The 25,732-nt window shown below is 34.7% G+C and overlaps 2 protein-coding genes and 1 long non-coding RNA gene across 3 annotated transcripts; 1 reads left to right on the top strand and 2 right to left on the bottom strand.

Annotated features, from left to right (window-relative positions):
• Window positions 1-513: 513 nt before the first annotated feature.
• LOC136814204 (uncharacterized) lies at window positions 514-1,859 on the top strand. Its single transcript, XR_010847610.1, has 2 exons — window positions 514-745; window positions 1,061-1,859. It is a non-coding gene; the product is annotated as an uncharacterized lncRNA (long non-coding RNA).
• Window positions 1,860-3,830: 1,971 nt separating this feature from the next.
• Window positions 3,831-8,284, bottom strand: LOC136814203 (putative leucine-rich repeat-containing protein DDB_G0290503). Its single transcript, XM_067070718.1, has 4 exons — window positions 8,109-8,284; window positions 7,237-7,464; window positions 6,105-6,397; window positions 3,831-4,506 (listed from the first exon to the last, which is right to left on the bottom strand). Exons 1-4 carry the CDS (start codon window positions 8,263-8,265, stop codon window positions 4,345-4,347), a joined length of 840 nt encoding a protein of 279 aa, XP_066926819.1. The 5' UTR covers window positions 8,266-8,284; the 3' UTR covers window positions 3,831-4,344.
• Window positions 8,285-10,011: 1,727 nt separating this feature from the next.
• LOC136814202 (uncharacterized) lies at window positions 10,012-12,794 on the bottom strand. The gene has a single exon (XM_067070717.1). The coding sequence runs from the start codon at window positions 12,756-12,758 to the stop codon at window positions 10,968-10,970; it is 1,791 nt and encodes a 596-aa protein (XP_066926818.1). The 5' UTR covers window positions 12,759-12,794; the 3' UTR covers window positions 10,012-10,967.
• Window positions 12,795-25,732: the final 12,938 nt, after the last annotated feature.

Raw genomic sequence — 25,732 nt, 5'->3', positions numbered from 1 at the left:
ATTGTTGTTTTTCTTAACGTCATAGAGTGCGGTTCCACACGAAAAAAATCCTACCACGTGTGGCTCAGATGCCAATCTTTCTTCCAACTTCTGTCTTGCAAGCCAGACTTCAACCTTTGATAAGTGTGGTAACATCACTCTAATACCACATGCTTGATAGCAGAGATTTGGGAAAAGAGGATAAGAAACGCCGCTGCCGCTCGCTGTTTTCCTATTCTTTCCCTTTGAATTCGGCACCCTTTGAAGAAGCAAGGCTGTAGAATAGTTGAGCAAGAAGGAAGGCCGAAACAAAATGGCGTTACGTACAGGTTAACCAATGTTCAAGAAAAAAGTCCTTGAATAAAGTTTTCCAGTGAGTTCTTTGTGAAAAAGAGACTGGGGAGTGAATCTTTGATGTTTTGGGGGTTTCCCCTGAGAAAATCGAGGAAAATCATTCCATATTCTGGGAGTAAAGATGGCGGACATGAGGCATGCTTGAAATTTTGAAAAATTGGGACCTATTTCTTTCTGGCTTGTATTGCTCTGAATGAATTTTTTGTGTTGCAGACATAATTTTTATGGGTAGTAGGAAGGTTGATAGTGATCATGTAAGTATTAGTTTACCCCGGCACTCTCTAAAACGTCTTGGCATTTTGATTTAAGATGGGCAAAATCAATTGATAATTTTGTTGTTTTTCTTCAACTTTTAGATAAAAAAATGTAATTTTAAGCAAAACTTGCCCCATGGTAATGGAATTGAGATTCAGTAAGTATACTTGATTTCCTCTGTGGTACTTTTAGCTTTATCTAGGGAAACCATTGATTTTTGGGTTGGAAATTTCAAGGTTTCAACAACAAAAACATTTAAAAAAAATAACTTTGACATGTCAAACATGTGATATTTATAAATTGTGACTACCTGAAGGGCCATGATTTTGACCAGTCAGTGGATTATGATTTAGAAGGTGCAGGCTTTGGTACTTTTACATTCAAAATATTGTTTAATCGGTGGAATTTGTATTTTGTATTTAAACGGATTAGGGTAATTTCATATACAGATTTACATTTTATATATTTTCAGGCTAGTTATCATATTCTTTGTGAAATACTGTTAACAACACCGTCCCATAGAAGTATTGGCCATCCAAGTACAGGTTGCCGATGCAACGACGATTGACTCAAGATTCAGACATTTTTGCATGTTGACTGTCACGTCTGTTCTCTGCAGTGCCAGCAGAAAAGGACTGCTAAAAGATGAGTGGGAACTGATGTATGAAAACTTTACGTGTATTATATCTATTTGACTCAACAGAAGCAGGATGGAATAATAATTCTATGGTGTTTGATGTTATATTTATGGAAAAAGTGGATTTGAGCGGTTGGACATGTATGCCCTTTGAAAAATGGATGTCGATATATTTATTATTAGAATGTTCAATGGAAAATTGGGGATTTCGATATACACATTATTATGTAAATGTTCTCTGGCGAAGTGGATTTTGATGCAACTTCTTTTTGGAATCTTTATTTCGATGTTTGTTTTTTATCCAGGTTGTCCTTGGAAACTGAATTTTGAGGCATAAATACATATTGCATGGTATAGATGAAATGGATACGTGCTGCGATGATAAGTCTACTTCATTTGTCTATATTTTGATTTGGGGGCTTTTGCCCTGAAGCTATCCCTTAATTTGGGAAGCAGGTCAAAACAAGTCATCAAATCAGGGAACATGTAGGCCAAAATTGCCAAATGTAAACAAACCAGGAAGAGCCAGAAATGCTTCTATAATTTAAATTTATATTCATATTTTCAGTCTGATGTTATCTTTAAACTATATTTTTCAAATTTAGATTTAAATTTTTTTAGCATTGAGTCATAACATCTTTTGCATTTAGTGTTCATGGAGCAATAATCCAATTTTTAATCAGCTTTGAAGTCTTAAAATCTGTATGAAATGTACTACTCAAGAACATAGTTGGAAAGGCTTTGGTCGTTTTTATTGTATATCCAACTTCTTACTTCAAGTTAAGTCAATGGTGATCTGTTTTTCTTCATGCTCTGCAATACACATTAATAAATGAAGTTAAATTATACTGAAAAGTCTTTTTGTTCTTAATCTTTTGCAGCAGTTGCAAAGAAGATTTATATTCAGAGAAATAGCGAAGTCATATTATGCACTGAAAAAAAATACAAACTAACAATGACAATCTGTAATTCAAATATACATAATATACACTATGGAAGAATATTTAATTTTTATACACTATTATTTGTTGGGTTGGATGGAAATGCATAGTTTTTTTAACCTCATTTTTACGATGTTTTTGTATATATAATATTTTTTCTAACATATCTGGGGAAATCCCCTGGTGATGTCTTCGGTATAATTTTTGTATTTTTTCAATGGTATTGTAAGATTATTTTATGTTTTGTTGTCTAGAACTCATAAAGTTCTTACAAGAAAGCCTTCATGGTATTTATGACCTCCTGGCATTGATATCATGAATGGCCATCGTTTCTTTTTTCCTTTTCTTTCTTTGACATTTGTTGTTGTTTTTTTTGTCCTCCAAGCTTTTATTTTCAACCTCGCTATCCCTACTGAAGAGGCCTTTATGGTATTGTTTCTTAGAAATTTTAGCCCAAGAATAATGATAAACTAGTTTTACCAGCTTCGTTTGTATTCTAACGCAACACATTTCAATTATTTTGGTATCTAAATTATCCAGCAAAGAAAATATTTTTTACAAATAAAGCTGAGAAACTATTTAAGGTTCGCAACCCAAAGTCTTGTCCAAAGTAAAAAAGTGCTTATAAAAAATAATAAAATTCTCGATTTTAGAAAGAAAAAAAAATTCACTTTCGATATCAATCACGGCTGCCATTTTTTGTTTGTACTTCTAGTCTTGTGCGCATAACGAATCAAGCGCTCTGATTGGCTCAGAACGAAAACAATCGATCGGCCGCAGACATTTCAATAGAAACAAAAGATTCTACAGCCTAGCTTCAAATAGATGAATAGCGCATTTCTTATCCTCTTTTTCCAAATCTCTGTTGATAGTATTTTGAAACATGTGTAACTACGAAAGACTTTAAAGTTGTTTTCAGTAACGAGCAGCGCAGTTCCTTTTTCGGGTTGATAATATCTTGTTCCTCATCTTGAGGAGCACTCACAACATAGCTACTTCGTTTCATGTTATCAGCACGAGTTATGATTAATAAGGAACAAATTTCAGCTTTTATGGTTATTATTATTATTTCCTCATTTCTTTCCGTATATAAGGTATAAAGTACAATAGAGGATTCCTGTTTATAATTTATAAAGAGTACACCTCGTACTAAAATAAATACTAAAAACATAATATAATACCGTTGATATTGATTTCAAGACTTGATTTTGATTTTCAAGAGAGCTAAAAGAACTAACAAGAGCTTGGATAGACAGGAGACCCGTCGTGTGTTTTTTTATAATTTGATGTACACAAGACGGGTTCGAGCTGTGAGTCCAATATTGGACTCACATTTTTTACAGTGGGAAATTCGAATTTAGCGCTGTCCTCACTTACTAAAATAAAAACCAAATTTCGAAAGTTGCGCTTTCTCTAAGAAAGTGTGACCAGTAAAAGAATAACAAAATTTGATTGGCTATGTTTTCAACCGTTATTAGGATCTGAGAAATTCAAACTCTCAACCCATACCATGCTATACATTTCGCCATCAGTTTATCAAAGAAGAAATCATAGCATGGATTGCCAGGCTAGAGCTTGGAGTGCTTCAAAAAAAGTTTTTAACTTGGATGAAAAGATCTTAAATAAAGTCGGCCAAAAACGTTTGTTTTCCTAGAGAGATAGTATTCAAAATAAATAATTTATTTAGAAAAATAAATAACTATGCCGTAAGTTTATCAAAGGCCTATCAAAAGAAAGTTATTTCAAAGTTATGGATAACTTGAAGAGCTTGATTGGATTTAAAAGTTGTGGAATCAAGAGTTTTATTCCCTGATAACATAGTCCGTTTACCTATGGACTATGTTGATAATTAGGCAGGGAGTTAAAAAGTTGTACTTTTGAGTTTTTATTTTATTGTTATAGTCCTTTAATTCTTCTCACATATAGTACTTTGAGCCGACAATTACATCATGTCGGTGGAGTGGGGTGAGATGCGATGTCGAAGTCGACACGAATCTTTAGGAAAGTTCAAACAAATCGTGTAAAAGAATTTAGAAAGTTTGTGACGCGCCATTATAGAGGACGCAAACTGTTGCTAAAAAAATAATTAAAAATAATATTTTGGATAGTGTGCTTGTTATTTAAAAAAAAAATTAAAAATCAAATGTAATTGCTGGTGTATAGTTTTTTAGCTCAAGTTCAAGGTGTTTTCTGTTGATATCCAAGTAAATTTAATTGTTCATCAGTCAAACTATTTCCATATTCGGCCAGTCGTTCATAAACAATTTTGAAAGCTTTTTGAACGCTCTCGTATTCGCTGTATTTGTCCGTACAAATGTCTTTGATTGTGATTTGAAGATTCTAAAGAAAGTTTTCAAGAAAAAGTATTTTAAAGAAATGTTCGAACTTTAGACTTGGTTTGTCGAAGCCACCCAGCCCGGGGGGGGTACTAGGTTTGCGAGGTGACGGGTATGTCCGAGCCGAAAATCGAAAATTGACCCTTTGAGAGACAAAACTTTGGTGATTTTGGGACCATTTGAGAGACTTTTTCCTCAATTTTGCTTTGGTCCATTTTTTCCAAATTTTGGTTTGATTTTCACCAAATTTTGGTCAAAATTCTTGGAAATCGTGACCCTTTGAGAGAGAAATTTTTGATTTTTGTGATTTTGGGACCCTTTCAGAGACTAACTTTTGAATTTGTACCCCTTTGAGAGACTTTTGAGGAATGAGAAAAGGTACCCTTATGGCTCGCACATACCCGGCACCCATTTTGCCTAAGTACCCCCCCCCCCCTTCCGGGCCACCCAGACATGAAAAATGGGTACATAAATTTTGTATTTTATATTTTACACGTAAGAATACGTGACCAAGTTAAAAAAAAGGGAGGTATCATATTTTGTACAATTTTAGTTCTTAGAATTTTTTTCTTTTTCTCTTCTTATTATACTTGATAATATTTTTGATATTTTTAATGACCATTCGAATCATTACGAATGTACGAATCTTTTGATGTAGATTTAACCAAAATATAGGAAGAGAAAAACAACATAATGAAAAAGAGACACATTGACAGAGAAATGTTTGTCGATATTTTCCAAGTTGACAATAAACCAGTTATCTCACTTTAACTCGTAAATTATTGAATATGATTTTATCGTTCAGAGTTTTCTATATTTTCCTCGCCTAAAGGTTTGCCAAATATGATGAAAAATCTGAACTAAAATGTATCGTGCGATAATTATTACACTTATTGACAACAAGGAAAAATATGAGCAATCTGATTGGCTAAAAACGCTTACATAAATGCTGTATTTCATATTGTACCGTACAAATACAAGACCGTGTTCAAAAAATCTGGTAAGCGAGCGATCACATTTTGTACATACTTTTGTATCTTATCCCAAAATTTATTCTCTAGAAATGTTTTATTTTTTCCTCTCAATACTCACAAAAATTGTCAAACGAATGTTTTGATGTTTTGATAACCATTCGAATCATTTTTGAAGAGTGGAAGGTTATTTTGATGTTGATTTAACCAAAATACAGAAGAAAACAAAGAAGAGACAGAAGAGATACAAATGGAGAGGCAAAAGTTCAGAGTTTTCTATATTTTTTCTAAATATGACCATAGTCCTGATAAAAACCCTGATCTGGAAGCTTATTGTTTTAACTTTTTGTTAGCTTTTTCCTTTGTTATTATCAAAAGATGAAAATTGATCTGCTCAGTTTTTGATCACGTTACCAAGTATTCCTTTTTGGATTGGTTTAGATTTAATCACATGATCAATAAGTGAGCAAAACAAACTAATTTCTCAACGCAAGTTCGAGTAAGAAACAATGGAAAGAAACGAAAGGCTTCCAAACCAGGGTTTTTTATACGGACTATAATATGACAAAAATCTGAACTCGAAAAATATATCCCATATTGTTCTCTGTACCGTGCGATAACTATTACATACCTTGATAGATTGGTATACAGAATTGAAATTAACATCTTCAATTTGTGTTAATTTCTTCTCTTCTTGTAATGTTTGCATTTTCGAAAGATAATTTGAAATTTTCTCTTCATGTGTTTTGATTTCTTGTTGTTTTGCTTTTAAAGAAGTTTCCAGTGCTGTGGCTTCTTGTTGTGAAGCTTGTAAATCTTTCTGGGCATTTGTAAGGGTTGCAAGAACTGAATTGTATTCGTTTTGATGATGGCTTCTCTTACTTTCCATACTTTTCACGTGTTCGTTCATTTCATTAACAGTTACTGCAACGGCAGGTTGAGAAGGAAAAAAAAATGTTGTGATAAGTTTTTTATATTCCTTTTGAGATGTTTCATGGTCATCATAAAAACTTCCATGGTTACCTTAATTGCAGGTACTAAATTTTCCCGAATCGCAAAGTTTTTTCCAAAAAGCGTTGCGTTCGCTATTAAATAAACCCGAGAGTATTTAATTTTGCAATTTGGTGTTTTTGAAAATAATATAAACAGTACTAAATTTCGCGAGATTTTGCCTAAAAGCTACACGAAAATCTAGTACCCGCGAAAATATATACACGTCTGAAAGAATTGATTGAGAAAAAATCAATATGTTGCTGCTTTCATTTATCTTTATATTAAAGTTAATGTAACATCTTGGTTGGGCAACCATTAAAATAGTGCTCAATACTTCATAGAGCGAATCATAAATTATATCTTTCGAAAATTCACAAGGTTAAAAATACATTACTCTTTACAATACTCTTTACATCTGATGATTGCGATAAGCATGAAACTTCAAGTAATGTATTTTAACCTTGTGAATTTTCGAAAGATATAATTTAAAGTCAATGTAGTGATTCTCAAAAGTTTATGCTCCCGAAAAATGCTTAAAAAATTTGAGAAAATATAAAACTTGGAAATCGTAATAAAGTTTAAATTTTAGCATATTTTTGGCTTTTTAAAAGTTAAAGATCAACCGTTTTTATCGGATTCAAGAAACATTTGTCATTGTTCAATTTAAAATCCTCTTTCATTCAGAAGTTTTTCCAACTAAAAGAATATAATTTTCTTAAACTATCTGATTAATTTTTAAAAGGTTATAGGATTCAGAAAAAGGTAATTACCTGCTGCTGCTAAAGTTGGAGTTAAGCCGAAGGCAACTATACCCATAACTATATTAATAGCTCTTTGTGCTCTCTCAGCTTTTTCCCTATCATTTTTTGCATCTTGATAGTCATTTTCAGCTTTGTTGAGATCATTCTGTTTATTGTTCACTTCCGTTTGTCTCCGTTCAACGACCTTGTTCTTGTTGGCAATCTCAGCATCAAGGTTCGACTTCTTCAGATCCAATTCTATATAGGTAATAGTTATCGGACAGTTGCGAGTACAATATGAGAAATATTTTACGAGTTCCGACATTTTTCCGTATAATTTTTTCTGAGCCTATAGGCGGAAAAAATCAGGAACGAGTGAAATATTTCCATATTGTACAAGCAAAGGTCTGATAACCGGTTTATCGGTGACCCAAAAATGCACTTTTTGTGTTGGAAAAAAAGCGCAGGGCACTTTTGTAGGAAAGTGACATTAGATTGCTGCTACACCACTAAAATGCAACAACATCTTTTCGTCAATTTATTTCGTACAATATATATATTGTACTCTTTTTAGCCAATCCGATTGCAGATTTTTTTTGGATCGCCAATAATACGTATTAAGATGTTACAGTTAATTCCTTGCATTTGAAATTAAAAATATTCTAACTCTCGGTTACTTGAAGTAAATAATATTACAATTGGAGCTCCTTACAAATGTCCCTTAGGTTATTTAAACATGAGTTATTTTAAGTGGTTTTCTAATCTCTTTAGAGCTAGATTTGGCCATTTGGTACATTTCTATAAATTTTAGGGAGTGTTCCCTTGACGCTGACCTTACAAAGCAAACTGTTAGATAAGGTGACGCCACTAATTCATAGTTTTCATAGAATACATTCACTCACCTTTTAGTTCGACGTCTGCTTGCTCCTTTTGTGCAACCAATTTGCATAGTTGCTCATACTGCTGTTCAATCAAAGTGGATAAATTTTTCGCTTTTTCCGATAGCTGTGATTTCAAATGTGACACATTTAATAAAATATTTGTCACGTTTACAGCCATATTTCATTTTTTATTTTATCATCATCTGAAATTGTTTATACAAAAAAGTATGCAAGCAAATAAAAGGATTAGTACTAGTAATCGTATGGTTTGGAGTGCAATTAACGATTAATCACGAGTAACAAAGGAGAAAATAGTAATTTGCACGAGTCCGAAGGACGAGTGTAAATTACGGTATTTTCTCCTTTGTTACGAGTGATTAATCGTTAATTGCACGACAAAACATACGATTCCGAGGTAATCGTCAGTAAATCATCATTAGTAAATCATACAGTAGAACCTCTAATTAGCGGACACCATCGGGGAAAGGGGATAGTGTCCGCTAATTAGAAGTGTCCGCCTTTTAGAAACTTTTGATCTCGGAGCTCCAATTTTGAAATTAGGCCATTCCAGGGTGTCGAAAATACAAAATTGGAGTCTAAAGTACTTATCTGCAGACACTAGGCCATAGAAGAGCTCGGGTGACTGGCAAGAGGTTAAATCGAGGTGGTGGGTACGGACTTGAAGTACCAGTGATTTATGATTTCTTTGGCCTACCTAAATTTGTTGAATGGGTCGAGGGAAAACTGGAAATTTGTAGAAATAATTTGAATAATAAGACTAATAAGTGCTTGAAAGAAAATTTTTTTTTTCAATTTTGGACGTCTGTGACTCGTTTGACATTCAATGTCCGCTAATTGGAGAGCTAAAATAGGGGTTTTGGCCATTTCGTTCGAAAAAATTTGTCCGCTAATCAGAGGGTCCGCTAATTGACTGCCGCCTTTTAGAAACTTTTTTATGAGGATTTGACTAGGAAACGGCCGGGGAAAATGAAATTGTCCGCTAATCAGAGGTGTCCGCCTTTTAGAGTGTCCGTTAATTAGAGGTTTTACTGTAGTTTCTTTTTGTAAACATTCGAAAACCTCCTTTTTTTGTTTTGTTTAAAAAGAAAACATTGCAGTGTAATTTCTTTGTTTTCAATTAAAAGAAGCTATTGTAACGTAAAATTTCTTTGTCCTTTTTTATATTGAAGAAAAAAAATTGTCTTGGTTTTTTATTATATAGTAAAAAAAGTCTCTGACTGGGACTTGGGAGAGAAAAGAATAAGAGGACAAAAGTGTCCCCCCGCCGAAGAGTGCAAAAAGAAGTAATAGTGCAATTAACGATTAATCGCACTCCTCTAAACCAATCAGGTTCGAGTAATTTTGCACGGCTGACGATTAGATGAGTAATTAAATAGGTTCAAAGTCAAATCAAATAAATGAAGTTGTTTCCGACTGAGTTTTCTACTTAATGATTTAGAAAATATTTCTTTATCATCTCAATACACACAAGAGCCATTGAGCTTCAACCCCGAAGAGCTAGAGGTGAGACTCCTGGCGAAACTTTAACCCTTCTCAGGCAAGAGAAATTGAAACCACTCATTTCCCATCCAGAACGCCTGCGCGTAGTTTTTAAACAAACGTCGAATTGAAACTATAATTTATCGCTAGATTTCAAAAAATGTAGTCCTCTTAAACAAAGATAGCGCTAGATACAATCCGTCGTCATGATTACGGCGCGTTCGATGCGCGTTTTGGATGGGAAATTAGTGGTTTCAATTTCTTTTTGCCTGAGAAGGGTTAAATTTTCGCCTCTAGCCCTTCGGGCTTGAAACTCAATGGCACGAACCATCCGAATCATTTTCGAATGTTTTGATGTTGATTTCACCAAAAATACAGGAAGTGAAAAAAAAATGAAAAAAAAGAAAGACACAAACAGAGAGAGAAAAGTTTATCGATGTTTTTCAAGATGACGATAAAAAAGTTGTAATTCTACTCGTACAATATTGGATCTATTTTTATCGTTCAGAGAGTTTCCTACATTTTCTGAGCCATCAGGTATATTATGGCGAAAATCTAAACTCGAAAAATACATTTCAAATTATACTCGGTACTGTGCAAACTTCAAACATTGAACTAAATTATCAAAATAAAATAACAAACAAATTAATACTTATTAGAAAAAATTTAGGGCGGGAGCAGATCAGATTTATTGTTGTTGAAGTCTTATCCCGCGAGGGGACCCTCAAGGTATTTGATAGATTGTAGGACATTCATTTCGTAATCACAAATGGGGGAAATTAGTCGATAATAATGATGATAAAAATAATAATCGAGAAAAAAAATCTAACTATGCTAAGCAAACGTAGCGGGCGTGAGACAAGCTTCAGCGTCATAGCTGAAAATTCTAATGGTCTAAAAATTTGATCTACCACATACGGTTTTAATTATGTGCCCCCAGTCGGATCGGAAAAAAAAACAAAACAATTCAATCTGCAATTTTCTGTACAAGTAGAGGTTTGAAAAGTTGAGAACTTGTCATGAATCTAACTCTCCCTTCTCCCCTGAAGCGAAAGTCACCTTTTCAGAATTGATTATTAATGATTCATATCATTATATTTTGATATTACACCAGACCCAGATTTCAAGAAGTTTATGTTACAGACCGAAGGCATATATTTTACAGAAAATCTTAGTGGTATCTACAAGTCAAGTTTATAAAAAGATTAAATATGTAGTGATCTCTAATTGGAAATTTTTTCAAAACTATTAAATTGAAAGTCACTGTCAACTTTTAAAGAGACCTATGAACGTTTTTTTCGAAAACTTCTTGTAAATGATCAATAAAGTTGATTTGTTTTATTTTAACAATTGAATGTCTCAAAGTCAGTCAAAAGTGATTTAAAATCCAAAATCAAGTTCTTTTCCTTCTACCATTTTTTCTGCATCTGCTTGGATCTGTTTCCTCTTCTCTTCTGTAATAGGTGTATCGATTGCTGATGTTTTCTTGTGGCAGTTTGCAAGAAACTCCTCGTGGTGCTTGTCTACTATTCTCTCGATGTCTTCATGAGCTTTTCTGCATTCTTCACATAATTCCAATCTCCATTTTTCGAGCTTTCCTTGCTTTAAGAATAGGATTTCATCCAACTTTGAACACAACGGTATGAGATATTTCTGTGAAATTTCTTTATACGAGCCAGCAAGATTGTTGACAGCATGGTTGACTTTGACTACTTGATAAGCTGTTTGGTATACGACCTCTATTGCCATGTTCTTGACTGATTTGGATTTAGCGACTCTCTCTGAGTCAGCAACAAACATATTCAATGAAGGAGCCAGTGTTGAATTGATTAAGTTGGACATTGAGGTAAAAAATTGAACAAGGTCAGCCCAGCTTTCTTTGACTTGAGTAAGTGCAATCTTTTCTTGCTTTAAGACTTCGATCATTTGAAGACTCGTTGCGTCTCTACTTTTGAAATTTTCTAACTTCCTCATCTCTCCAGATAAAACTTGCCGTGATGCATTAAACCGCTGTTTTTCTTCTTCAGCGCGAATTCGAAGAGAATCCAATTGTGAGTGATAGGCTTCAACCTTTTTGTGAGCATTATCATTCATGGTTTGAGAGAGATCGCCAGAGCTGCCTGATGGTGCCTGTGATGGTGGTAGAGTTGGATTTGGATTATTAAATTGAGAGATTCCTGCATTGACTTTTAAACTTGATTCGATCGTGTCTGATTGTGAAATGATTTTTTCTGCTTGATTGAAGAGTTTTTGAATCGTTGCAACGCTTTCAGGAAGCTTCTGGATTCCTTCAATTGTTTTGAGGGCATTGTCAATCAATCTCAGTAGTTGGTTTTTCGTTGTTTTGTGATCTCCAGCGTCCATACCTTTAATATTCTTTTGCATCATATTAAAAGAGGTTTCAGCTTCAAGGATTTTACCAACTTGTATATCTTTGTCTCCTTTTTCAACCACTTTTTCTCTTAGTTTGATATCACCATCACTGTCGTCAAAATAATTCAGCAATAGATTAGCGAAGAGGTTGATTTGGCTGTTCTTTACCATGTATTTATCTCGCAAGAAATCAACCTTAGGGTTTTCTACATGTGTGCCTTGTGCTGGATACTGCACATTTTGGTTTGGTGCTTGCTGAGGATTTTGCATACCACCCATTTGTTGAGGAGGCATACCACCCATTCCGCCCATGGCGCTCATTGTCATCATGTTTACATATTGGGTTCCCATTTGAATGGCAGCATTTGCTCCAGTGTTAACGATGCTTGTCAAGCTTTCAGTCACAGATGCCATCATCAAATCTTGAGCACTTGGCATAGAAGCCATTGCATCTTTCCAATCTTCCTTTGCACTCTTGACTTGCCCTTCCATGTCTTTTAATGCCTTTTCGTTTGCTTTTGTAACCTGGTCCGATCTTTTGATTTCTCTCTTAGTATTAGCAATATTGAGTTCTAGTTGCTCTAGAGCAGTTTTTACATCGATCTGTTTGACAACCAACCCCATAAAGACTTCGTCAGTGACTTCAATGACATGCATAAGTTCTTTCACGACCTCTTCACATTTAACCTTGGCATCATCTGAAACTTGCTTGATTGCCATAAGTCTCACAGGAAGAAAATTCTGAATGTCTGAAGGTTCCGATGTTGGAGACAACAGAATTTTCAATGCAGATTTCATTAATCCAGGTACCTATGGTGTTAAAATTAAGCTGTAAGTATTAAGCACAAAACAAATATTTCTGTATAAGGTCTCACTCAAATATCGAATCTAGAGTATGCTCGCTTTACCTGCCAATGTTCACAGAGTACTTTAATTGAAAAAAATTGTAGATAATGCTTTGAATGCGGGAAAATTCCTAACAACCTTTAAATATGACGAAGAAAAAAACTTTCGATTAAAATTTGGTTCAAGAAACTTTTTGATACTAAAGTACTTTAAAGACTCCCGATCTCAAGTGTTTAACCATTTTTCACATTAAAGTCGTCCTATAAGTGGACCTCAAATTGACATCAGAGTGCAACGATCATGCCTCAAATATTTTGACCTTTACGATAACACAAGTTCCCTTAAATTTCGCGCTACTTTGCATTTCAAAACTTGACTTATCAATGGAAAAATGAAAAGAAATATCATCTTGAATTGTTTAACTATTGTGTTAAATAGAGCCGTTTTATTTCAATTAACTAAAACTCTTTTAACCTTGTCTGTTTTTTTTAGAATGATTGTGCATTCTTTGAAATAAGCAAATTTCCTCACCATTCACGCGCAATATTATTTTAAGAAAATAGACATGTTCGGTTGTTCAGAAAAATCTGTACTTGTCACAACAGTGTTTTTTATTCTAACGTTGCAATACCTTAAAATTCAGCAAAACCTCAAATCACTTTCGATCCCAGGGCAAACATCGTCAACGTTTCTATTTGGACGTTATTTGATGAGTTTTAGCCCTGGTCTTGGGTATCTTATTTTATTTTATAGCAATATATTTCGCAGGTCTATTGACCTCTATGAAACAGAACTTTTGATATTACATTTTATAAAGTTTTTTCTCCCATTCTTTTATCAAACGCTCTTTGAAGACTTGTAAGGATGGTGCTTCAGCAATATCTTCTTCTAGATCATTCCAAGGTTTCACACTTCTGTAAAAAAGAGAGTTGCTTTGGTAGCCTCTCATACCATCATTAGCAAAGTTCCTTTGAAACTCGTAATCATGCTGACGTCGTGGTCGTGTTCGAGGAGTAAATCTCTCTGATCTTATAGACTCGTCATAAATGTGGAGGTTCTTGAAAACTTCCACCATATCACCAACTTACTGCCTGGTCTTTAGGCTAGGTAGATTGATGAGTCGTAGCCGATCTTCGTATGAGTAGTTTCTATAGCAACTAACTAGCCTTGTAGCTCTTCGTTGGACGTCCTCGATTGCATTGATATGTTTGATTAGCCTTGGAGACCATACTACATGTGCATATTCCAAATGGGGTCTGACAAATGCAATGAAAAGCGTTCGAAACATATCTGGTGAGAGAAATTCGAATCTCCTGCTAATCAACCCAACGATAGAGTTAGCTTTCTTGATTTTACTGAATATATGGGCTTCAAAGGTCAGGTCACTATCGATTATCACTCCTAGATCTTTTTCTTGGTCAACATGTTCTAGAACAGATCCTGCTATGGTATAGGGATGGGCATATTTGATGTTCCAAAATTTACCCCTTTTAATTTTGCATAATCTCAAAATATGTATCAATTGTAATAAAAGTAAAAACTTTATTCCCTTCTTGAATTAGTAATAGTTATCGCACCGTACCGAATAAATATGGGATATATTATTCCGGTTCCGATTTCTCGTCATATTTTGAGCCTTAAGGCAAGAAAATATAGAAACTCTGAACGAGAGAAATCTAATTAGAATTTTAAAACAGTTTTGATTTTTTTAATTATCTCTTTGTGCATTATTCTTCTTTGAAATAACTTGAAATTTTTAGAAATACAGGTTTTTGTTCTGTATTGAAAACTATAATAACCTACCTTTTGTTGTTAAAACAGTTCCTTCAACAAAATATTGATACCCTCTTGATACTTGTTTCAAACAAAAACAAATGCCGAATTAAACGATCTTTTCGTGCAAAAATGGTCTTACTCCAAAAGTTGTTAACTCTGGAATGAAAAAAGGCGTGACGCAAATCCATCTTTCAACGATGGAACAAAAAAAGTAATTTTCTCATACAATAAATGACAATATGACAATAAAATTTTTATATTTCGTATTGAAAGAAGTCTTTATACAGTTTTTTTTTAGAATTAATACCATACAGGGTGTTCCTAATAGTCCAGCGGCGAAAAAGGCTTTTTTGCATCAACCCTTACAAGTAGTAAATATGGGTTTTTATTTTATTTTCTCATTATATGGTCCCTTGGGACCCCAAAACCGGTTTTTGCCAAGCTGGCAAAGCTGGGGAAAATTTTTTATGGGGGCTTGAAGGGGGTAGGGTCATTTTAGCCCGGGGGTCCTTAGAAAGTCGATTTTTGAAGTTCTCATTTAGCTAAAACTGATTGTGCCATCAGATAGAGCTTGAAGAGTAGATCTCCAAAATGGGGTCATTTGTCACATTTGGCGGACTTAGTCTCCCGGAATTGGCCGATACGTCTTCAAAAATGCAATATTTTATGCTGACGTCAGCATTTTTGAGACCATTTCCAGCGGAAGATACCAGTTTTAACAGATGCGTCTCGAAGAGTACTATCGATTTTAGAGGGGTCATTTATAGGGTTTCCTAGGCTAGATCATGAGATATTTGAGTTTGAAATTTTGCTGACTCAGCAGAAAAGGGCAAAAAACGTTGAAAAACGCTGAGTCAGCAAAATTTTTTTGCCCTTTTCTGCTGAGTCAGCAAAATTTCAAACTCAAATATCTCATGATCTAGCCTAGGAAACCCTATAAATGACCCCTCTAATCGATAGTACTCTTCGAGACGCATCTGTTAAAACTGGTATCTTCGGCTGGAAATGGTCTCAAAAATGCTGACGTCAGCACAAAATATTGCATTTTTGAAGACGTATCGGCCAATTCCAGGGGAGTAAGTCCACTAAATGAGACAGATGACCCCATTTTGGAGATCTACTCTTCAAGCTCTATCTGATGGCACAATCAGTTTTAGCTAAATGAGAACTTCAAAAATCGACTTTCTAAGGACCCCCAGGCTAAAATGACCCTACCCCCTTCAAGCCCCCATAAAAAAATTTCCCCAGCTTTGCCAGCTTGGCAAAAACTGGTTTTGGGGTCCCAAGGGACCATATGATGGGAAAATAAAATAAAAACCCATATTTACTAATTGTAAGGGTGATCCTGGATCGCCGCCGGACTATAATTAAAGTATCGAGTTTGAACATGCGATTGAGTAGAAAAGTTTGTGTGCGTTATCGCTAAAATATAAGAACGTTCTCCATCACACAGGCTTATTACAAAAGGTAGTTACAACGTATAAATTAATCGTAATGACAAAGAAAAAGGAGGGAGAGCTTAAAATACAATTTTGTGAACACACACATAAAACTTTCTACTCATAGGCTGCGTTTAGACCAGCCTGGCATTTGTAATTACTTGCAGTATTCTTTTGAATTCTATTGTTCCGCGCAATAGTTCGGTTTGTCAAATGCCTAATGATGCCAGCGTGTTGGCATTTCGTTGGCATTTGAAATGCCGTTTTAAGCAAAGGAATCCCCTTTTCTTGCATTTCAAATCAAACAAAGGAACCAAAACAAAGAGAAAAAATGACATTTTTGATTTTTTAAAGTATTTGCACGTTTTTTATTCAGTTCTTTCTATACATTGTAAAATTTGCAAGATTTGCCATAGGCTAGCCCTACGGCAAAAAGTTTCAGTCTTAATGACTGCAGTTTTTGAGAAATTCCATGCTTTTCATTGTTTGATCTGTCAAAGTTGAACTTGAGGGAATCACCTTTTCATTAATGACTCTAAAAAGACGATTCCTTAAATGCCATGACAGAAAATACAATGGAAAAGCTATTACAATCGACTCCCTCGTGAGCAAATGCCAAATTACAAATACCAGTTGGTCTAAACGCAGCCATAGTTGTGTTTCGACTCGATACTTTAATTAGGGACACCATGTACTTGATTTAACATATGAAATACCGTTATCTGTTCAATCTTTTTAAGGCTATTTAGTCTTTTGTTTAATCTTTATATTGGATATGTAAGTTCAAATTCCTTCACGTACTGCTACATAAACCCCTTTTTATATTTCTGACTATGATGATCGCTCGCTAACAAAGCCATGCTGTGGTCAAGCTTGGCTTTATTTTTTTGAATTAACTTTTCTACGATGTAAAGTCATGGGATGGCGCCCCAGCAAGGGCTTATAGGCCGCAAAAATTAATTAATTTTGCACACTTTTCTAGAGGATTGATTCTTTATATAGCATAAAAATGCAACATATTATTCTAAACTAGCAAGTAGCTGTCGCTATGAATGCTCCGCGAAGGTATTCATAATCGAGAATGAACATTTGAAGGCCGTATTCCACCTGATCGTTTTATTGGAGCGCCTTCCAATTAGCGCACAGCTAAAGATTTCTATTCGCTGAGCGCTTGTCTCGTTCCTTTGAAACCATTGTGAGCAGCACAATTTTGAAAATATTTTTACACAAGAAAAAAAAATCAAATATTTTTCTTATTCTCTCTGATTGGCTGACAAAAAAGAAACGAGGTGTTCAGCTTAGCGCGCACAGTAAAATATCTTGATATCTCTTGTTGTCTATCAAGAGTTATTGATCTGATTCTTATAAACTAGATGCTTTATAAGAAAAATAAATATGTTCATACTATGCGCCATTCGCTGTTTACTTTGTAAGAACTAATTACCGAAAAGTATATGGCTGTCTATCAAGAGTTATTGATTTGATTCTTATAAAGTAGATGCTTATAAAAACAATAAACATGCTCATATTGTGCACTGTCCCTTTCTTACTTTATAAGAACTAATTACCGAAAAGTATATGGCTGTCTATCAAGAGTTATTAATTTGATTCTTATAAAGTAGATGCTTATAAAAACAATAAACATGCTCATATTGTGCACTGTAACTTTCTTACTTTATAAGAACTAATTACCAAAAGGTATATGGCTGTTTATCAAGAGTTATTGATTTGATTCTTATTAAACAGATGCTTATAAGAAAAATAAATATGCTCATATTGTGCACTGTCCCTGTTTTACTTTGTAAGAACTGAAACGTAAAAATCAATACAAGTCGCAACAAAATAGATAAAACGATAGGTGCGCGCGAGCATTTTATTAACCGCGGCGACCCGCTCAGAATCGAAAGAAATAACATCATCAACATCATGAACATGAATATTTATCTGTCGAACAAGCCCACTACGTGAAACAACAAAAGCCCCTGCGGGGCAACAAAATTTTCTGCTGTCGTTTCTGTTACTAGCTTGTTCTCGGGCTTGGCTCATTTATTTTGCTGACTTTTTACATTATTATACGATTTAAAAATCTTTACCTGTCAAAAAAAATGCCGTAAATATCCCGGAAAATGGGGCCTCCCAGGTTTACTCATTAATTTGCTGATTTTTCACACACAGCGATAGAATATCCGATTTTCGTTCCAATTACTTCTGGGCAAAAATGTTGAAATTTGTCGAAAACCGCCCAATTTGTCAATACATTTTGTCCGCAATTAATCATTGGCATGTCAGATTTTAAGATCTGGTGTTTTGATATTGACCCCAAAAGGTCGAGGGGACTGGGAACTAGCCAAACTTTGCCATTTGAGTGTTTTGAACTAAAAAATGAGGAACTAGTCAAATCCTAGAAAGGTAAATTTCTCGACCCTCATTTTGATAAAAGTTTTTGTCAAGACTTGCTAAACGTTATGATCTTTTGGTTTGAATATCTTTTTTCATTTCTTACAAAGCTTTTTTCGAATCCTAAATCTGAATCCGAACCCTTGAATCTACCATAATAATAAAAAACATACCTTTTACTGTTAAAAAGCTCCTTCAATGCAATTTTTTACCCCCTGCTTAAATAAATTTAATTACTTTATGCCTATTTCACATATTAAAAAAAACTTCTAAATCTGGTATCACTCCAAAAGCTAGAAAGAGGGCGTAAGATTTTAATGAGAGAGAAGAGAAGGGGATTATATGTAACAATATCATTTCCTTATTTGCAAATTAAAGAGGTAAGGCCATACCTTTTTCGTAACTTTTTATATAAATTGTGGTAAACAATAGAATAACCCATTATCTAAATCCTTTTAAATCCATTATGTAAATCTTTTAGAGATCTACATATATATGATATTTTTGTATCTCCGAATTCCATCACGTAATGCTTGCTGATAAGCCATGCTGTGGTCAAGTTTGGTTTTACTATTACTAATCAATTCTTTAAATGCCAAGCTAAAAATCATAGAAATCATCATTTTTGGTCTAATTTGTAGAAATTGAATTGTGTTTCTTGGTCAAGTATAAGAAAATTCAAAAGTGAGTCTTTTCAGCGAGAATTTTAAATTATGAGCCAAAAAGTCAAAAAGTGCAAAAAATTTACAAAAGCAGATTATATTGAGACAGACTCTAAACGAGCTCACACCACTCCAATGTCCTCCCCTGGAGATTTTTGTAGTCAAAAAAAATCTCGCCTCGAGTAAAGCAATCCCACCTCGCAAGACGTCACAATTTACCCCGGGGAGGGGGGTACTAGGGTTGCGAGATGACGGGGACGTGCCACCCGACTTTTGATCCTCGCACCCATAGCGGGACTAAAACTAAACTAGTCATAGCTTTCACTAAATGCCCCCCACATAAAGATCATGTCATGCACTTATAAAGCTTTAATGCTTTAAAGATTAAAACATTAAAAAATAATCAGGAATAATTGATTGATTTAATTATTGATTGATTGGTTGATTGAATGATTGATTGATTGAGGCATTTGCTTGAAAAAAAAATATATTTCATTAACAAAATACTTGAAGAATTCGCAGCTGGATAATTTTATAAAATTTAAGGAAAAGCTGGAAAAGCTTCTCAAAAATATATTTCAAAAATTATGGTATCATTAGCTTACAGGTTTTCACATCTCCTGTTTGTTTTTTCTCCTTAGTTTCTTTCTTACAACAATATATATCGTGATTATTATTCACTAAATAGACCTTTTCTGATATTGCCGCAGACATCTTAGATTGTAGGCAAAATATATAGTGGTGAATAAATCAACAAGGTAACCAATCAGAAATAGCTTTTTTTTTCATTGGCTGCTATATTTCAACAATTCTCTATTGCAACTTTGCCTAATAAACAATAGTCAAGAGGATACTGCGTATGAAATTTATGAAAAAGTTCTGCGCCATCATAAATAGGGTGAAGTAGAAACCTATTTAAGGCCCGGCCTCCACTTGCGTACGCTGTGATTGCACTTTCAAACAAAATCTTCTATTTTATTGGTCAAAAGAAAAATAAAGGAATGCCATTGTGGTCCATTCAGACGTACAGTCGAGAAAAGTTGAAATGCGCCTAAATTTTTTTTCAAGTGCATAGTACTTTTTCATGATGCAATCTCTTCTCCAAGCAGCGCAGACAATGAAGAGACGTGCCTTCTGGAAGCTAGACTTTTTGAGTTTATAGCTATATATACTTTCGCTTTATGGTGTTTCTGTATGACTGTCTGTGTACCTAGTCTAACCACCGTTAAATGCTTTCGGGAAGGTCCATCCTAACTTGGAAAGCCAGAATTGGAGCTATTCCACCAAACCACTGGAGCGTAAGTTATTTATAGGCTATCACAACTGCATGAAAAAGTTGAATGTGCGCATGTAAAGTTAAACGAATGTAAACAAACTTTTTGCAGGTTTTTGAAATAGATTTACCACACTGAAAAAAGAGTGAAAAAAACTCTAAGTGAGGTAAATCTATTTTGAAGACCAAAAGAAAAAGTTTGTTTACATTGATTGACATTCAACATAACATTCATTCAACCACTTTTGGATTCAACTTTACATACGCATACATTCCACTTTTTTGTACTTTGCCGGTATCTTGTTTTACTAAGTTAGGACTTTGTCGAGTTACGATCATATGATGGTATTTAAAGCTCGAGAAGCTCTATAAACAAAAAAGGTAGTTATTAATAAAACAAAAGACAAAGATAAATTAGAGTTTGAACAAAAATATCAAATGTACATTTGAAAACTTGAGCAAATTTCTTTAAAGATTCCGGAAAAAGAATTGAAATCATTGCTGAAGTGAAATTCTGACTAAATTACAGTAGTTAGTATTCAGTTTCAAAGACAAGAAACAAAATTTGACATACAAAACACTTTTTATAGTCAATGAATCAGCTCATCATCATAACCAGTCTGCCATTTTGTTTGTTTTGATTTGCACAAGTAATATTGTAATTCGTGTTATATCATACAATGTTATGATTTGCATTTATAACACTCGCTTCAGCTTTTCAAAGCTAAATCAAAACTAAAATTGTAATATGTAATAATGGTAATAACATATAACGTAATATAAAAATATGTATACTACTGTCCCGGAAAAAACCGAACATTTACGGAAGAGACTACATAACTACGGGGATGCTTGGGCGACAAAACAAATAAACACGTGCAACAAAATTTCGAGATTCCAGTCCAATATCTATGCGTGAAACTATGAATGCCTCCTCGTCGCTACGCTCCTGCGGGGGCAAAAAAGAGGAAAAAATTACGAACGACTTTCAACACTAACAGTTCATTGAAAAAGTCTGAAAATTATTATTTTTGATATTAAACATTGTATGTAACTAACGTACAAGAGCAATTAACGAAAAACAAAAATGGAAGTTTTTCATACAAATAACTTTGTGCAGATTTATATAAAAAAAGTATTTTAATTTTTTTTATCCGTGTTAAGCTAAGGCTACACTGATAGTTTTTTCAGGCGGCTGCAATGCAATTGCTGCTGTCTAGCCATCTAAGAAAAGGAACCAGGAAAAACGTCAAAAAAACATTCGAATTACAAAACAATCGAAATACAAAACATTCGAATTACAAAATATTCGAATTACAAAACATTCCATTTTATCAAAAACATTCGATTTTCGAAGGTCCGACGTTCGAATGACGTAATAAGATTGGAATGTCAGATACATCGTCAAAAAAATTGCAGATTCTTCTGCAACAAAATCAGTTCAAACTGATTTTGTTGCAGACACTTGCAATTTGTTCTGCAATATTTTCATTGCGTTGCAGAGCAATTGCAGAAAAAATTGACGTGCTACATTTTGCAATTTCTCGCGTGCTTGCAACGCAACGCTAATTGCATTGCAGCCGCCTGAAAAAACTATCAGTGTAGCCTTAGCTTTAAAGTCATAAATGTTTCAAACCCAGTTAGATATAATTTAAAATCCAAAATCATCTTCTTCTCCTACTACCACGATCTTTTCTGCATTTGTTTGGATCTGTTTCTTCTTCTCTACTGTAATAAGTGCGATTGCCCTTATCTCTGTATTGATTGCTGATGTTTTCTTTTGGTAGTTAAAAAGAAAAGCATGGTACTGCTTATCGATGAGGCTCTTGATTTGATATTGAGCCTTCTGCATTACGTAGCTATCTCAATTTTCTTCAAAGCGCTTGATTGCTCATCTACATCTCTTTTAAGAATCGAGAATTTAAACTTCAGGCACAGCGGCATGATATATGATTTTGACATTTCTATATATGATCCGGCTAGATGTTTGACAACATGGTTGAATTTAGCAGATTGGAAAGCTGTTTGGTAGACATTCTCCTTTGCCATATTGCTGATGGATTCCCGTTGAGAAACTTTTTCTGTTTTTTCAACAAACTCATTTAACGCTGGTACCATGGTTGAATTGATCAGACATGACATGCTGGTAAAAACATGAAAAGCTCGGTCAATGATTGCTTTATTTGGTTTAATAATTCCATTAATCTAACAACCATTTTTTTTTTCTTTGGACTTTATCTGTCTTATCTGAAGAATCTCTTCAATCACGTTAATGACATGTTCAAACTCTCTACCAACTTCATCGCTTTTGGTACGAGTGTCGTCGGCAACTTTTTTGGATGGCTTTCAGTTTGATTGGGAGGAAATCTTGGACATCCTCTGGTGACGATTTGGGACTTAACAATACCGTTAATGCCATCTTCATTAAACCTGGCACCTAAATTTTTGAAGATAAAAAGAAGAAATATGTTTTATCACTATTGTTTATTTAAGGAATAAAACTTACCCACAAGAACCACATTTGCTATAAAATTCCTTCTTAAAAATTAATATACCTTTATCCAGAAAGTCACCCTTTTTACCTAGGTATCCATAGGAGCAAATTATACCCTCTTTTTAATTCGAGCTTAAGCGGGAAAGGGGGGGGTTTGTACTTTTACGGTGTGACGGGATTGGCCCTTTTTTAGTACGGTATTACGGGATTTGACGAAAAAAGAGACGGGAAAACGGTATTTTTAAATCAGACGGTGACGGTATTTAGGTACATTTTTGCCCTGTACAAGCCGGTGTGACGGTGTTATTATTTTTTCAATTTTCGGGATTCCGGGATTCAGCAAAAATTTTGACCAGAAAACGGTATTACGAACCCCTACAACCCCCCCCCCTCGGGAAATACAACTAAGACATTCTAAAGGGTTTCTCTTTGTAAGGGTCTGATAATTCTGGAAAGACAACAATGACAGAATTTAATTTTATTTATGAGGTTCTTTATATGATGGGATATTGGAGTCGTTTACAGTACGTGTTAGTGAACCCGTAATGGACTCTGATTGTTATCAGAAAACCCGTTTTATAGGTAGTAGTGTACTTGATATATGAGTGTTATTTTTATAACACCTGTTACGGCATGATTTTAGTTTCTACTATGATATAATTTCGTTCGTTCTGTTTTCCTTATCGTACCAAACTTTTATCAAATTCAATCCTTTAGCGTGCTAGACTAATGACTGCATTACACGGTGGTACTCCATGTTTGATTCAGCTTTTGTGAGAGCATTGTAACAAGCATGAGAAACTTCCATTAGAGAAGAACGCACTGAATTTGGGTTGGACAATAAATGGTAATCATCTCCAGGCAAGTCTCCACTTCTCACGAAATCAATATCATCAATTACTGTTATACAGGATGTCCCTAATTAAAGTATCGAGTTTGAACATGCGATTGAGTAGAAAAGTTTGTGTGCGTGTTATCGCTAAAATATAAGAACGTTCTCCATCACACAGGCTTATTACAACAGGTAGTTACAATTTATAAATTAATTGTAATGACAAAGAAAAAAGAGGGAGAGCTTAAAATACAATTTTGTGAACACACACATAAAACTTTCTACTCATAGTTGTGTTTCGACTCGATACTTTAATTAGGGACACCCTGTATAAGAACGTTCTCCATCACACAGGCTTATTACAAAAGGTAGTTACAACGTGTAAATTAATCGTAATGACAAAGAAAAAAGAGGGAGAGCTTAAAATACAATTTTGTGAACACGCACATAAAACTTTCTACTCATAGTTGTGTTTCGACTCGATACTTTAATTAGGGACACCCTGTATCTGCACATAGGTGTCGCAGTGGCAACAAGACAGTGGCAACACCTGAGACTTGTTCTGATATTTTGACAAAAGGTTGCATGAGATATGAGAGTTCGTGTAGCGCTTCGTCGACATTTTTCTCGTTTGCCATCCTGAATAAAAGAAGCAATGAATAGTTTTAATACCAAAGAACCCTTAAATGCTCATTTCAAAGTAGAATTTGGGCGTGTTCACACTGGAAAGTTTACCTAATTAAATCTATCAAAGTTAAACAAAGACATTTATGATGGATGAATACACTGGTTTATTACAGTTCTTTGTAGGTTCACGAGATCTATTATAACATGTTAATTGATTTTGCTTAAGGCTTCTCATTGGTTGATTTTTTATTGAGAGTTTCGATTTCACCTGTGATTGGTTGATATTGGTATCCATACATCACTTGAAATCCGCAAACATATTTGTTCTAATGGTTTTACTCATTAACTGCATTCATCTTACACATCAACAACACCGTTTGCAATGGTCGTGTTCAGACATGAAAGTTTAAGTTTAAGGTTTAAGTAGTACTAAGTTGATATGGGAATTAAGAAATGCAACGACTTAATTGTTATTTCATCGGGTAGGTAGAAAACCTGGCCCATCTCTCTGGCCCTGGCCATATGGCCTACCCTTGGCCTACGCTTTGGCCCACCTTACAACTCTAAAAAAGATTTGATTCTTATCATTCTGAAAATCTGCAAACCAATTCTGAGGTTGGACTTTGGTTTTTCTGGCATTTAGAAAAACAACGAGACTGAAATAAACAAAAAAAAAATAAAAAGTTTTGAGTCTGCATTTTATACACCTGACATAGATTAAGGGGACCCCCGGGAGAGGGTCTGGTTAAGTCCTGTACGGATGCCAAAAACCCCCATAGCGCTGTTTCTTCAACTTTTCAGGACTTTGGACCCCCTTTTTCGGAATCTTCACCCAAAAAAACATAAAGTATCAAAACCTGGCGAAAAACTTTGACGTTGACCCGAACCCGACTCGAACTCGGGATCCCTAGTGCAAGAGCACAATGCGCTACCATTAGGCTGACTTCTACAGAAATAAATTAGAAATTTTAAGGGTCTTATCCCTTGGTCAGATAGACAAGACCTACGTTAAAAATATTTCACCCTCAATTTGGCACTTCTTAAGAATAATTGACCCTCTCATCCGAAGTACACTATTCTTATAAAAAAAGCGTTTAATTCTTAGAGCATTTAGAAGATTTGACCAATTGTTTGTCGTAAAACGGCTGATTCAATAACGCCAACGCGCTTTATGATGAAATCATAATGAAATTATAGTGCATCCCGACGCACACATCATTATAACCTGGTTGTCCGAGAATAAAATCGGGGAAAAAAATGTTTGAAGGTGGGCCAAAGGGTGGGCCAAGGGTAGGCCATATGGCCCGGGCCAGAGAGGTGGGCCAGGTTTTCTACCTACCCACTAAGAGCGGCATTTCTGTAGAAAGAGGATTTACCCTCTATTAAGCATCCTCTAAAAGAAGCACGGATTCGTTAGTGGATGTGA

This window comes from Clytia hemisphaerica, unplaced genomic scaffold, assembly GCF_902728285.1.
Source record: "Clytia hemisphaerica strain Z4C2 unplaced genomic scaffold, Clytia hemisphaerica genome assembly, whole genome shotgun sequence".
Taxonomy (NCBI): Eukaryota; Metazoa; Cnidaria; class Hydrozoa; order Leptothecata; family Clytiidae; genus Clytia; species Clytia hemisphaerica.
This window is presented reverse-complemented; position numbering and strand designations above follow the sequence as displayed.

Bases quoted from the DNA above. Each gene is read 5' to 3' on its own strand.
- LOC136814203 (XM_067070718.1), bottom strand. From the start codon at position 8,265: ATGGCTGTAAACGTGACAAATATTTTATTAAATGTGTCACATTTGAAA. The intron at 7,465-8,108 runs GTGAGTGAATGT...TTACCTATATAG, and splicing joins AGCAGACGTCGAACTAAAAG to AATTGGATCTGAAGAAGTCG. The intron at 4,507-6,104 runs GTATGTAATAGT...AACTTTCTTTAG, and splicing joins CTGTATACCAATCTATCAAG to AATCTTCAAATCACAATCAA.
- LOC136814202 (XM_067070717.1), bottom strand. From the start codon at position 12,758: ATGAAATCTGCATTGAAAATTCTGTTGTCTCCAACATCGGAACCTTCA.